This window comes from Myotis nattereri (assembly GCF_964212035.1).
Source record: "Myotis nattereri genome assembly, chromosome: 18".
Classification (NCBI taxonomy): Eukaryota; Metazoa; Chordata; class Mammalia; order Chiroptera; family Vespertilionidae; genus Myotis; species Myotis nattereri.
Window position 1 is genome coordinate 2,391,463 of NC_138093.1, and position 13,230 is coordinate 2,404,692.

Below are 13,230 nucleotides of genomic sequence, written 5' to 3' on the forward strand. Positions count from 1 at the left end.
ATGCGGACGTGGTGGGAAGACCTCAGAGAGAATGCGGTCACGGAGCTCCGTGGAGCGAAGCCAGGTCAGGGTGTTCCACGCAGCCCTGTGTGGTGTTTTGTGGGGGCCCCGAGGGTCGTTGGAGCCTGTGGACAGGTGAGCCAGGCTGGGAGGGCCTTGCCTACCAGTCCCAGGAGTTCAGAATTTATCTTTCTTTTTAAATATGTTTTTTAATTGACTATTAGAGAGAGGGGAAGGGAGAGTGATAGAGAGACAGGAACTTCATCTATCGGCTGTCTCCTGCACTCCCCGCACTGGGGATCGAGCCCACAACCCTGGGCATGTGCCCTGACTGGGAATTGAACCAGCGACCTCTTGGTTCCGGGGTCATCACTCAACCGCTGAGCCACGCCGGCCAGGCGGAATTTCCCTTTCTGCACAGTCAGCTAGCTCACTTACTCTCTGAACAGTTCGCTCTAGTAGAAACTGTACAAGCTCCCAGGATTCCTTTCCATGTGTCAGCCAATGTCAGTGTGTCCATGGCCCAGACTTCAGGAGTCGAATGACAGTATCTATGTATATAAAACTGTCCGGCCGGTAGCTATGACGCGCACTGACCATCAGGGGGCAGACGCTCAACACAGGAGCTGCCGAGCTGCAGTGACTTGGCAGCTGTGGTTCTCAGGTGATGCACCCGGAACCAGAGAGTAAGGAGCTCGATTCCAGGATGCATCACCCGAGAACCGCCCTCTCGCAATTCTGGACCCCTCGGGGGATGTTAGACTGCTGGTTTCGGCCCGATCCCCACAGGCCAGGTGGAGGGACCCCCGCTCACTCCACAGACACCCTTCGAGCCGTGGTGCTGCCGGCCAGGGAGGGAACGTGGGAGGTTGGCTCCAGGGCGTGTCCGGCCCGACTGGCCCAGTCCCACCCCACCGGCCACCTAATTAATTTCATTTTGTTGTGCACGAATCCGTGCACCGGGGCACTGGTGTTAAACATTCACGTGCCAAAGGTGGACTGTACTATTCGGCGTACGGAGCTGCCTCTCTCCCCAGCCCCACCCCTCATCCCCATTTCTCCCCCCAAAGGAACGTAGATGTGTTCACAAGACTGGAGTTGCGGGACTCGGGGCTCAGGGCTCGGGGGGAGGAGGTCACGCGGGGGGAGGGATAAGAAAAGGGCACGTGTAACCCGCGGCGTCGCCTGTGTCCCCACAGGACCAGCCGCTGTTCGAGGTGATCCAGGAGGCTCTGCAGAGGCACCTGCAGGGCATACAGTTCCGGGAGAGGAACGCCGGGCCCCAGATAGACCGCAACATGAAGGACGAAGGTATGCCCCGCCTGGCGTGGGGCCCACGGGGGGAGCGGAACCTGACGTCGGCCACTGACGCGACAAGTGGTCTATGCGTGTGCAGCGCCTCAGAACACGGCTGTGGGGAAGGCGGGCACCGTGCCTGCCCTCGCGGCTTAGCTGTAGCTTCTCAGGGAAAGGTCTAAACATTCACATCTTTGTCCGCCGCTGTGAAAGGCGGCTGGTGGCTGCATTTACGATCATGATGATAGTCGCTAATAACCAAGTGCCCACTGTGTGCTGCCCACGCTGCAGGAGTTGGTCCCTTTTACGCTCCCGCAAACACTGGGGTGAGTTATCTGGTTCCCGCTTTTATCGCTAAGATGACTGGAGAGCAATAGTCTGTTACAAATAGGACTACGGACTTCTTTCTGTTCATTTTTTGAAAGATCTTTTTTAGGGAGAGCGAGGAACATCCATGTATGAGCAAAACATCAATCCGCTGCCTCCTGCACACCCCCTGCTAGGGACCCAGCCCACCACCTGGGCATGTGCCCTGACCGGGACTCAAACTGGCAACCCTTCGGTGCACAGGACGATGTCCAATCAACTGAGCCACACTGGCCAGGGCACTCTTTCTTATAACACTATTGCTTTTCATATAAAATGATAAGCTTTTTAAGTGATCTACCACAGGTATTTCAGATAACTCACTAACTCATAAGTTACATTTTAAACAGTAATTAACCCTATTTAGTTAACTTAGTGTTTGTAGTGGTAACATACAAATTTTACACCATATATATACACACACACACACACATACACACTATAAATGATATGGTTTTAAATTTTATCTTACATAATCACATATGACTTAGCCACGTACACATACGTGGTTGAATATATTGCTATTGTCCATAATTGAAACGTTTGCAGAAAAGGCATCTGACGCATTTCCTTTTGCAACTTGTTCACTCAAAAAATGTGCTCTGGGGCTTGGCCCATTCAGGCTCCTGTAAATCCAGCCGTTCCTGTCCGTGCCGCAGCTCTCCACTGGAACGAAGCCCAGGGCTGTCCATCCCTCTGCTCATGAGCAGGGCTGCAATGGCACCGCTGGCTCTGGCCCAGGCACGGGCGGGCTCCCGGGAGAGGGCAGAGTGTCCGGAGCGAGCAGGGCTGCAGTGGCACCGCTGGCTCTGGCCCAGGCACGGGCGGGCTCCCGGGAGAGGGCAGAGTGTCCGGAGCGAGCAGGGCTGCAATGGCACCGCTGGCTCTGGCCCAGGCGCGGGCGGGCTCCCGGGAGAGGGCAGAGTGTCCGGAGCGAGCAGGGCTGCAGTGGCACCCCTGGCTCTGGCCCAGGCGCGGGCGGGCTCCTGGGAGAGTGTCCGGAGTGAGCACACCTTGGAGGAAGGTGATCTCCGCGTTGCGGGCCTCCCAGCTCACCGCCGTCGTGTCCCTGCTGGTGACATGCCTTTTCCTGGCACAAATGTTCCCTTTGGCTCTCCTAGGTTTCAATATCACCGCCGGAGTCGACGAGGAGACGGGATTTGTTTTCGGAGGAAATCGCTTTAACTGCGGCACGTGGATGGATAAGATGGGGGAGAGCGACCGAGCGAGGAACCGAGGCATCCCAGCCACTCCCAGGCACGGCTTCTCTGCGGCGCGTACAGAGTTACACCCTGGCTTTTTCTCTTTTCTTTTTAAGTATATTTTTATTGATTTCAGAGAGGCAGGGAGAGGAGGAGAGAGATAGAAACATCAATGATGAGAGAGAATCATGGATCGGCTGCCTCCTGCACAACCCCCACTGGGGATGGAGCCAGCAACTCAGGCATGTGCCCTGACCGGAATCAAACCCGGAACCCTTCATTCCGCAGGGCAAAGCTCTATCCACTGAGCCACACCTGCTAGGGTTGCAAATTCTCTTACAAACCTGTTTGGGTATATTATGAGCTCTTGGGCTTCCCTTTCGTTTTCCTTCAAAGCGAGCTCTCAAATGATGATGTTCGTCCTGGCTTCCTCCATCCAGTCCCACACCCGTGTTTGCTGTCTTTTCCCTGGGACTCCAGTTCAGTAACCTCTGAGTCCGCACGCCACCCCCTTGCCAGCCGCCTTCTCCTCTCATCCATAATCTCCATCTGCTCCAAAGCATTTTTTTTTTAATGTCTCCCCTTTCACAACACAGACCAGGCAAAGAGCCTGAGCTGAGGTGTATACGGGTGAGTTTACTCTGTACAGTCAGCGTCAGCACACAGCCTGTGGTAGCACCAGGAGGCCTGCTCCAAAGCATTTTTTAAAAATATGATAAGAAGGTAAGCGATGGCAAGTAGTAGGAAGCGCGATCCCTCATCCACAGTCCCGTGAAGGGCGAGTGTCTTTATCGATGGTGGTTTTTATGACACGGCGGTTCGACAGCTCATCGCCGTCGCTGGTCGCATGCCCGGTAGGCAGTGCTTGCCCGGCTCCGACTCAGAGAATAAAACGTGTCTTTCATTGTAGAGACGGGTCCGCCGTGGAGATCGTGGGCCTGAGTAAGTCCGCCGTGCGGTGGCTGCTGGAACTGTCCCGGAAAAACATCTTCCCTTACCGCGAAGTCACAGTGAAAAGACACGGTGAGCCGCCGTCATATTGGGAGAGAAACGGGGCACGGTCTGCGTTCGTACCCTCCCCGGCCATCACCTGACTCAGTGAGCTTGTCATGGGCAGCCCTTCAGATGAGCAGGGAAGAAAGCCATTCATTTACTAACAGACTGTTACCAGGCTCTGTAGCAGCTCTGAACTGAGATGTGAGAGGCGTAGTGGTTACTAAGCCTCCTGCTGCTTTCCTGTTCCCCAGCGGGACTGCGAGCGAGGTGTGGCTTTCCAATCAGGAAACCTTTACACGCCTTTTCCTCGGCCTGTTCTGTCCAATAGAACGTGAGCGTGAGCCACATACATCATCGTAAACTGCCCACTGATTGCGTGGGTTTCTCTGAGTGCGCTCAACCGCCACGCCTTGTGCAATGTTTCAGGAAAGGTCGTGAAGGTGTCCTACGAGGAGTGGGATAGGAAAATACAGGACAACTTCGAGAAGCTGTTCTACGTGTCCGAAGACCCGTCCGACCCCAACGAGAAGAACCCGGACCTGGTCCACAAGCGTGGCATCTACAAGGACAGCTTGGGCGCGTCCAGCCCGTGGTGCGACTACCAGCTCAGGCCCAACTTCACCATCGCCATGGTTGTGGTGAGCGGCGTGTGTCTGGTCCTCACATTTCAGAAACGTTGTGCGAGGGTTGATTTAGTTCCCCGTTCCCAGCTGTTCTCATTGTATTGATAAAAAGTACATGCTTAGTATCTGATTTAAATAATCTCTTCTCATTCATGAAGCAGTATGCCTGTCACCCTTAGCCAACCACATTCAGTACGGGAACATAGAAAACGATGGATGGTGACAAATGAAGTCATCACATCGTAGCACACATAAGAGAGGAGGCTAATCGTAAGGCACAGTGGGCAGCTGGACCAGGTAGCGGGGCCAGATCCAGCCTGGCCACGGCCCCGCTCAGCAGCCTTGACAGCTGAGAGCACCTGCACCTCCCTCACCCACGCCTCCCTCACCCAGTCAGGGCACGTCCCCAGTTTGGGGGCTCGATCCCCAGTAGGGGGGGTGCAGGAGGCAGCGATCCATGATTCTCTCTCATCATGGATGTTTCTCTCTCTCTCTCCCTCTCCCTTCCTCTCTGAAATCAACAAAAATATTTTTTTAAAAACTTAATGCGGACTCTTAGTCACCGATGCTCTCTCCTCCTCCTTGTCACATGCTATTGGCGGCAAGTCCGTCTGTGTTTTATCTGGCCCCAGAAGCAAGCGGTGGCGACCAGGTGAACTTCAAGGAGGCCACGGGGGCCTCCTGGAGGGCGAATTGGACAGGTCCGCGTGGCCTGTGCCGTGGCAGCCACGGCAGCTTCCTTCCGGGCTGGTGCCCTGTGGGGACCGACCCAGGAGGTAACCCTCCAGCAGCCTCCTCGTTTCTAAGGCCAAGACCGGGGCTTCCGGTCAGCCCATTGCATTGGCTCCGGTTTGGCATCAGCACTCAGATTCCGGCCACACTGGGTTCTAAAGTGGCTTTTCCAAGTGTGTAGCGAGTTTGAGTTTACGTTCCCCTGGGAGTGGAAATCATTCGTCGTGACCTCATGTGTGTTTGTGTCTGACGCCCCGTAGGCCCCCGAGCTGTTCACGGCGGAGAAGGCGTGGAAAGCCCTGGCGATGGCCGAGGAAAAGCTGCTCGGGGCCCTGGGCATGAGGACCTTGGACCCAGAGTAAGTCGCAGGATGAGCTTTCAGAATGTGGCTCGGGTTCTAGTGAGCGTGGATTCTGTGTCATCGCACATGAAAACCTGGAGGCAGATCCAGGTGGCGTGTCGGTATTAAGAAAGCCGTCGGTGTCGTCGTGCATTCACCATGACTGTTTTGTCAGTAGAAATCTCTGACACTGCACTGACACTCAGTTTTTAAACACATCTTTTGCATCTTCATAAAACATGGTGTTCGGAATGCCTTTGGCTGTCCTACATTTGGCCGTCGGTAAAGGAGTTGTTAAGTCATAGCACTAACGTCATGAGTACCTTCTAATGTGACGGTGACTCTGTAGACACGGAAGTACAGACACAGCATCTCCTCGGAGCATCCTCACTCTCCAAGCTGTCACTCCTCTCCTTTCTGCGCCGTCGCACCCCTATTTTTATTGAAGCCAATACACCATTTTGTCTTTATGTCCTGATGATAAGTCTGTGCCATTTTACATTCCTCCTCTTTCCCAGCTTTTATCTTTTCTTGAGTTTCCAATGCCCTATCTGTCTCCTTTTTCCCTTCAGGTTGGATGGATGCCCACCATCAATTCGCTTTCTATGTCCATGTGTGAGTCCCAGGTCCCTGGTGCCCGTTCTTTGTCCGTTTTTCCCATTTACATGCACTCACTTCAGCCTTGAACGTCGTGTTGTGTCTGTGCTTCCCTGCCTTTTGAGCGCGCTCCACATTTTCCGAGGTGATAGGAGCCACTGGCCAAAACTCACACCCACAGTTGATGCAACTCATGTGGCAAGTCCTGTCTCCCTCCCGCAAAGAAAACAAGGAATCGTTTAATTAAACGGAGCAGAGGGAGCTGTCCTGTGTTATCTGTCGCAATCAGTCTGTCATACTTTGGTTTGTAAATGTGTATGAATTCCCTGTGTATTCAGTTGCTACCTATAATCTGATAATGTCCCTATTGGAGTTAATTTTAACATAATTTCACGGAGAACTTTAAAACACAACCTTCCCAATATTTCATAGTTAATAAAACTGTATCTTTAGTAACCACTAATTCACATTATTCTGTGTGTATTTTAGTTGTCATAGGCACATGAGAGGCCTGGTGAAATGTACTGTAACCGATGTTAGTGTCGGGGTAACTCCTTGAAGGCAAATTGGCTGGATGATTGGTAGTCTTGTGCATTAGCCAGTATTGGTTAGTCACTCCCGAATGCACCATTAAATTGCTCTGAACTCTGGTTTACTCATTTAAGGTTCCATGGGGATGAGTGGGAGACAGAATAACATGATTGGCTTACCTCTGCTGTGGAACCTTTTTTCTGATGCTTCCTACATCGTGTCTGGTCTCTTTTCACCTGCGTGTCATTTCTGTTGCAGTGACATGGTGTACTGTGGGGTTTATGACAACGCCCTGGACAACGACAACTACAACCTGGCGAAAGGTTTCAATTACCACCAAGGACCTGTAAGAATTCCGTTTCTCTTTTCTGAGTTTTCAGGTTGTTCTCACTTAATATCAGCTGTTCACAGCTCGCGCATGCCTTCACTCGTTGAATCTTCTTTTCCAGGAGTGGCTGTGGCCCGTTGGGTATTTCCTTCGTGCAAAATTGTATTTTTCCAAATTGATGGGGCCGGAGACCAACGCCAAGACGATATTTCTGGTTAAAAATGTCCTTTCTCGGCATTATGTTCATCTTGAGAGGTAAGTAAGTCGTGTCATGTCCATAACCAGTATTGGTAGAAAGCGACATTTCCTTAGAATTCACTGCTGTTCACTCCAGTTGCCCCAACAAAACGGGGAGCTTTACTCTTCAACACAAGGTCTGTGAGGTAGTCCTGCCTTCCCTTCATCATGTTGGGTTGTTTATTTTACTCCTAAGACTTTATTGCATGATCTGTGCATAGTCTTTCACTTTAACTTCAGCTGCTCTGTCTTTTTGGATCGGGTTAGCACAGGATAAATACAAAAAAATGGGCCTTTTGAGTGAACAGATTTAAAGACATATTGATAAATAATTTTCAGAAAAGCTCTCCTTGTCATTAAAGTATCAGAGATGGCCTTTGGGCTCTTGTTTCAAACCCATTTGTCGCACCCTTTGTCCTGTTAGCAGATAAGTAACTTTCAGAGTTCTATGTCCTTATACAGTGAGGAAATTCAGGCAAAAGCTCTTCTGTCCCAAAGTCTAGGTTAAACCTGAATATGTATGTACATCTTATTGCTAACAATTGTGCATAAACAGCAAGAACTGTATCCCCTTTGCCATGAGAGCTGAGGGACCTCTGTGTGTCACAGGAATGGGTGTGTTTGTTCCCTTCACTTCAGTGCAGCCACGGGCACCCCCTGCACGCTTCTCTCCCATCAGCGTGAGCGTGTGTGACGGGAGCACCCCACGTCCCAGCACCGCCCCCAGCATTGCTCATGATCTGAACTGAGTCCGCTTGCTTCCCTCTGCCCAGGGAAGTCAGCATGCTCGCCCTGCCCGGTCGTTTTTCTCCTTCCACCTGTGGTCCCATCCCCCCACCTGTCCCATGACCTTACTCCAAGGGTTACCCTCCACGTGATCTTCGCACCTGCCGGCTGGCTTTTGCGTTGCCCTCAGCACTCAGGCAGAGCCGCCAGTTTGCTGGGGCTGCCGTGGCAAAGCACCACAACTGAGTGGTTCGAGGGACAGAAATGGATGGTCTCCGCGCATCCCTTACTAGGGCGCGGTTCTCAGAGCGTCCACAAGACGGCACTGTTGCAACCTCCCAGCAGGGGCTCGCGGTCTCTAGGCCTCTCCGTTTGGTTTTCTTTGCAGAAGAGCAGAATTCACTGCTAGGGTGCTGTTCTCGGGAGCCTGACATGCAGGCGTGGGTGGCCCGTGCCCCCTCAGAGGCGCCGGGAGGGTCTCCTCCAGCCCTCTCTCCAGCTCCCAGAGCGCCCCCTGCCCGAGTGTCCCCGTTCTGTAAGAACACCGATCAGGCTGGATCAGGGCCGCCTGCCACACAGTCGGCTTCGAGGTCCTGGGCGAGGCCTCCCGCGGGGACTTGGAAGGGACAGCGTCCCCCTCACAGACTCCCGGCCCCGCTGCTCTGCGCCTCCCTCTGACGTCGCCTGAACACTTGGAAACAAACATGGTCTAAGTTCCCATTTCTCTGTGGCAGCTTTTCACTAGCTGATGCTGTTAGTTATTATTCAGAGTATCTCCACATCTACCCAATGGAGTTATTTTTCTATTTTTATCATGAAATATTGGACAGCTACAGAAAAGCATATGTAACATAGCACAAGCTACAAAGCACAGTAACGAAACAAACATGCTCCCAGACCCCAACTGAAGAAATGAAACGTCATAGAATTCTGTAATTTTAAACTTATGTTCTATATTGGAGAGCTTGCATTGAAATGAAGAATACACTTGATATGCTAATAACACTGCATTCTGATAGCAAGCTCTGCACGTCATCAACCTCCATAAACCTCTATAAACAGGAATCACTACATGGCACCTACCTAATGGGGCTTCTAGAAGGATTGAAATGAGATCATGTGTCTAAAGCACTTGGTATAAGAGCATAATAAATGCACAATAAATACCAACTGTATTCAGCAGAATGAGAAATTAGTATGGAAGTTCATGTTGTTTTTAATCACCATCTTTCACCAAATCATAATTGTATATTTCTTCGTTGTTTCACCTTAATTTTACAGTTTCCTCAAGATCAAACTTAATACATCTAATTTGAGTCTCCTAAACTTACTCCGAAAGGAATGGAATTAGGCCAGAGGGACATCGGCCTCCTTTTCTACATATTGCTCGGAATGGGAGTTTCTCCTGTGTGTTCAATACCTACAGGGATTCCTTTGTATCGGAAAGTCTTCAACCCCAAAGATGGAATAGAAAGAAGGATGTCCATCCAGACTCTTCAGACACACTCTTTAGGATGTCCTGTTTCGTAGCAAAAGACCCTGCGCGCATGTTTTCTAAATAGGAAGGCAGAATCCCCAGGCCTCTTGCCTGTTTTGTTAACCCCACGGGATCTGTGTTAGATTACGTCTCACAAAACGGCTTTTCTCTCTTCTAGGTCCCCGTGGAAAGGGCTCCCGGAGCTGACCAACGAGAACGGCCAGCACTGCCCCTTCAGCTGCGAGACGCAAGCCTGGTCCATCGCCGCTGTTCTCGAAACGCTCTACGACTTGTAGCTGACGCGGGGGCTCATTACGTGTGCAGTCCCTGGTAGGTGGGAGCAGGGACGCAGTGCAAGTGCTTTACATGCACCGGCTCAGGTCACACGGAAAGTCACTCATGCAACATGGACGCACGCTTTAGGTCAAGCCTGTGAAAGCATTGATTTTTTTAAATGTACATAGGTAGCTTTTGATTTGAGTCAGAGAGACAGTCATCATGACCAAGGGAGTGTTTTTCTCTCGATTTCAGTAAGTGTCCTTCGAAGGCTCACAAATAACGAGTGTGAGACCTGGAGTTTGAGAACAGAAATCATGCCATCTTCTGTTTGTACATGAGTGACATGAAATGCGAGGCCGGGATCCGTTTTCTTCGGTCACAGTACAGACTGAATAGGCTGTGGTTTGATGAATGGTCTTGCCATTGACTGTAGTATTTCTGGCACCTTCCCACTGAATGATGAGTTCTGGGAGGGTCCGCCTGTAGAATAATATGTGTTCAGAAATGGGGCACAGAGGGTCAGGCGTGCTTTTATTTTTTCACGGATACATTAGTATGTGCTTTATCATTAATACCAACAGTATATTTAATATCACTTACTTATGCTAATGATGCATAGGATATAGGGAAAAGCCACAAAGCATTAGGTATTTCCTAAAAGCAGGTTTATAAAATTCTTCCGTTTCCGTTTCTTACAATGAGATGGTTTACATTTTTAAAATGCAAAAATGGTGGGCATACTGCTGAGAACTTGAAGGGGAAAATGCTGTATTAATTTTCTAAAACGGAGTAACTGTTCTTAGTCTGTGTGTCAGTGTGTTATAGGTCACAGTAGCTCCTGGCTGCCTATGAACCCACGCCTGCCATTGCCGAGTGTAGCCTGGAGAAGAATCTCCATATAATAAAAATAGAGACAGAAATCCTCTCATTGTCTTTAATTCAGCAGAAGCATTTCTGATGTGTCCTCAGCTGTCCTGCCTGGTAGGCAGGCGTCTTTCTGTGTCTGTGTGCCAAGCAAATAAAATCTTTCCTCCAGGTCTGCGCTTGCTTTCCTTCCTTCCTTTACCCCGAGCCGGCCTGCGGACGCCGACGCCGACGCCTGCCACGCGGTTCAGGCTCGGTATTCGGGGCCTGGTCTTTTTGCAGGATGTGAGGGGCACAGAGAGAAGGACTTTAGGCTGTTCGGTAATTCATTTACTTTGACGTCAGGAGCAAAATATACGTTCGATGTGTAAATAGACCCGCTGGCAACTCTGCGCTCCCCTGGGATTTCCCAAACCCGTTCAGGGCGGAGACGCTGATCTAGGTCTTCAGGAACCAAGGCCAGCCCCTCATGGCCCAGAATATTCTGTAATGTTCCAGGGAACGTCAGTTCACTGTCTCCTACATTCCGTGAGCAGCGCTGTACAATTTTAATCAGTAGTTTCTCCAAATTATGGTTCCTCTTTGTTAATATATATTTTTTTATTTACTTCAGAGAAGAAGGGAGAGAGAGAGAGAAACACCAGTGACGAGAGAGAATTGGCTGCCTCCTGCACGCCCCACACTGGGGATTGAGCCCGCAATCCGGGCTCGTGCCCTGACCAAATCAAACGGGCTCCCTCTTGGGTCCTGGGTGGACGCTCAACCATTGAGCCACACCGGCCGGGCTTTCCTTTTCTTAAGCAGCTTCAAAGCACTAACTCTGACCTGGAGAAACTGTCCATCAAGTGAAACGAAGGCTCACCCAACCGGCTGGCACCCTCTCTGCTTCCTCAGAAATGAGTGTGCGGCCCACAGAGGGTCTGCATTGCTGTCTCCCGTGTTCATTATTTAGCTTCCAAGTTATTGCAGGCGGCAGTGTTATCAACACCCCAGCGCACAACAGAGATCACCGTTATTCCAGCTTCCGTTGCCCTGGGCCAGTGCACCTGTCTCTGCCCATCCATCTTAATGACGTGCAATACGCAGACTGAGGTCTTGTTTCTGCTGGGTGCCCATGGCTGGGGCCCCGCTCTGCACCTCCGCCCTCCAGGATACAGGCTGGGGGAGCAGGCGGGGCCGGAGCACGCCAGGCTCAGAAGCAGAGGGAGGGGTGCAGAAGGCCACAAATGGACAAGTGGATGCGATGGCCCTGAGTGTCACACACACTCCTCTTACACCTGATTGGCCAGAACTAGTCACATGGTCCCCCTCAACCCAGAGAGCCAGGAAATGCAGCCTACCATGTGCCCTGAAGGCTGACAGCAGGAAGTAGTTGGTATGCAGCACAATCCAACTGCACATGGGTGTACAATCACATGTACGCTAGGCCCGGCCGGTGTGGCTCAGTGGTTGTGTCAGCCTATGAACCAGGAGGTCACAGTTCGATTCCCAGTCAGAGCACATGCCCGGGTTTGGGGCTCGATCCCCAGTTGGGGGTGTGCAGGAGGCAGCCGATCCATGATTCTCTCTCATCATTGATGTTTCTCTCTCTCTCCCTCTCCCTTCCTCTCTGAGATCAATAAAAATACATTTTTTAAAAAACGTTCTCCTGATGGGTGAATAGAGACCCATGTCCCTAGAATTGCAGCCCCAACCCCTTCCCAGCCCTGAGGCCCTGAGCAGCTGCCCAGCACAGCCCCTGCTCCTCACCGCTCTCCTAGTCGCCCACGGGGTGTCTGGTGACTCTGCCAGGTGAGTAGACCAGGTAAAGGGGAACCCCCAACATTTCCATTTGCAATTCACCTGGACTCTGAGATGAAGCCAGTTCCTTGCCCCAAACCAACAAGGTGGTCCCCCACCAAGCTTGTCCCCCACCAAGCTGGTCCCCCCCAAGGTGGTCCCTCACCAAGCAGGGACGCAGAGCATCAGGTCATCCGGTAGCTTTGGGCGGAATCTGCAAGCCCCGCCCTCCAGGGAGCAAGCCTGCGGAGTGACCCCAGGTCCTGAAGGTGTAGCGAGAGCAGACGCCTCCCTCCCGGAGACACCCCGACTCTAGACCCAGCAGGTCATTGGACAGGAAAACCTTCCAGAAGCCCCTCCTGGCTAATGGACGAAATGAAAAGCAAGTTCACTTCATGCTGGTCAGGTGGGTGTTCTCCAAGCGAAAGGGTCCCATGGCTGCTGTCTGCACCATGGGGGGGGACCTCAGTGAGTCCTCCCAGAGCCGCCTGATGGACGAGGAGTTAGTCCTTGTTTGCCCTGAATATCTGACACCTCGCCAGATGCAGCCCACTTGGCAGCTTGAAGGAACCAACTGGTTTTTCTCCTTCGTGAGCTGGGATTTCAAGTCGACAGTTTGAGGAACATAATTGGGCAGGAACCAAGCATAAGGGACACCGGGAACCTGAGGTTAATTCTCTAAACAGTGACGTGTGTGTGTGTGTGTGTGTGTGTGTGTGTGTGTGTTTTCACTGTTTTGAACAGACATCTTAAAAAATATCACTATAGTCCCCACTCTCCTTGCTGTCTTTTCCTTTGTTGTTCGTCCTCACCCGAGGATATTTTTCCATTGATTATTAGGAAGCGTGGAAGAGAGG

At 51.5% G+C, this 13,230-nt stretch overlaps 1 protein-coding gene across 1 annotated transcript in view; it reads left to right on the top strand.

Moving 5' to 3' along the window:
* Nucleotides 1-10,769, top strand: part of AGL (amylo-alpha-1,6-glucosidase and 4-alpha-glucanotransferase) — a gene marked incomplete at its 5' end in the record, with an annotated part of 40,292 nt that extends 29,523 nt beyond the window's left edge. Inside the window, 8 exons of the mRNA XM_081112179.1 lie at nt 1,200-1,311; nt 2,784-2,919; nt 3,775-3,887; nt 4,287-4,498; nt 5,476-5,573; nt 6,942-7,029; nt 7,133-7,266; nt 9,630-10,769. Coding sequence (XP_080968305.1) covers nt 1,200-1,311; nt 2,784-2,919; nt 3,775-3,887; nt 4,287-4,498; nt 5,476-5,573; nt 6,942-7,029; nt 7,133-7,266; nt 9,630-9,747 — 1,011 coding nt within the window. The 3' untranslated portion in view covers nt 9,748-10,769. The remainder of the gene's footprint in view (nt 1-1,199; nt 1,312-2,783; nt 2,920-3,774; nt 3,888-4,286; nt 4,499-5,475; nt 5,574-6,941; nt 7,030-7,132; nt 7,267-9,629) is intronic.
* Nucleotides 10,770-13,230: the final 2,461 nt, after the last annotated feature.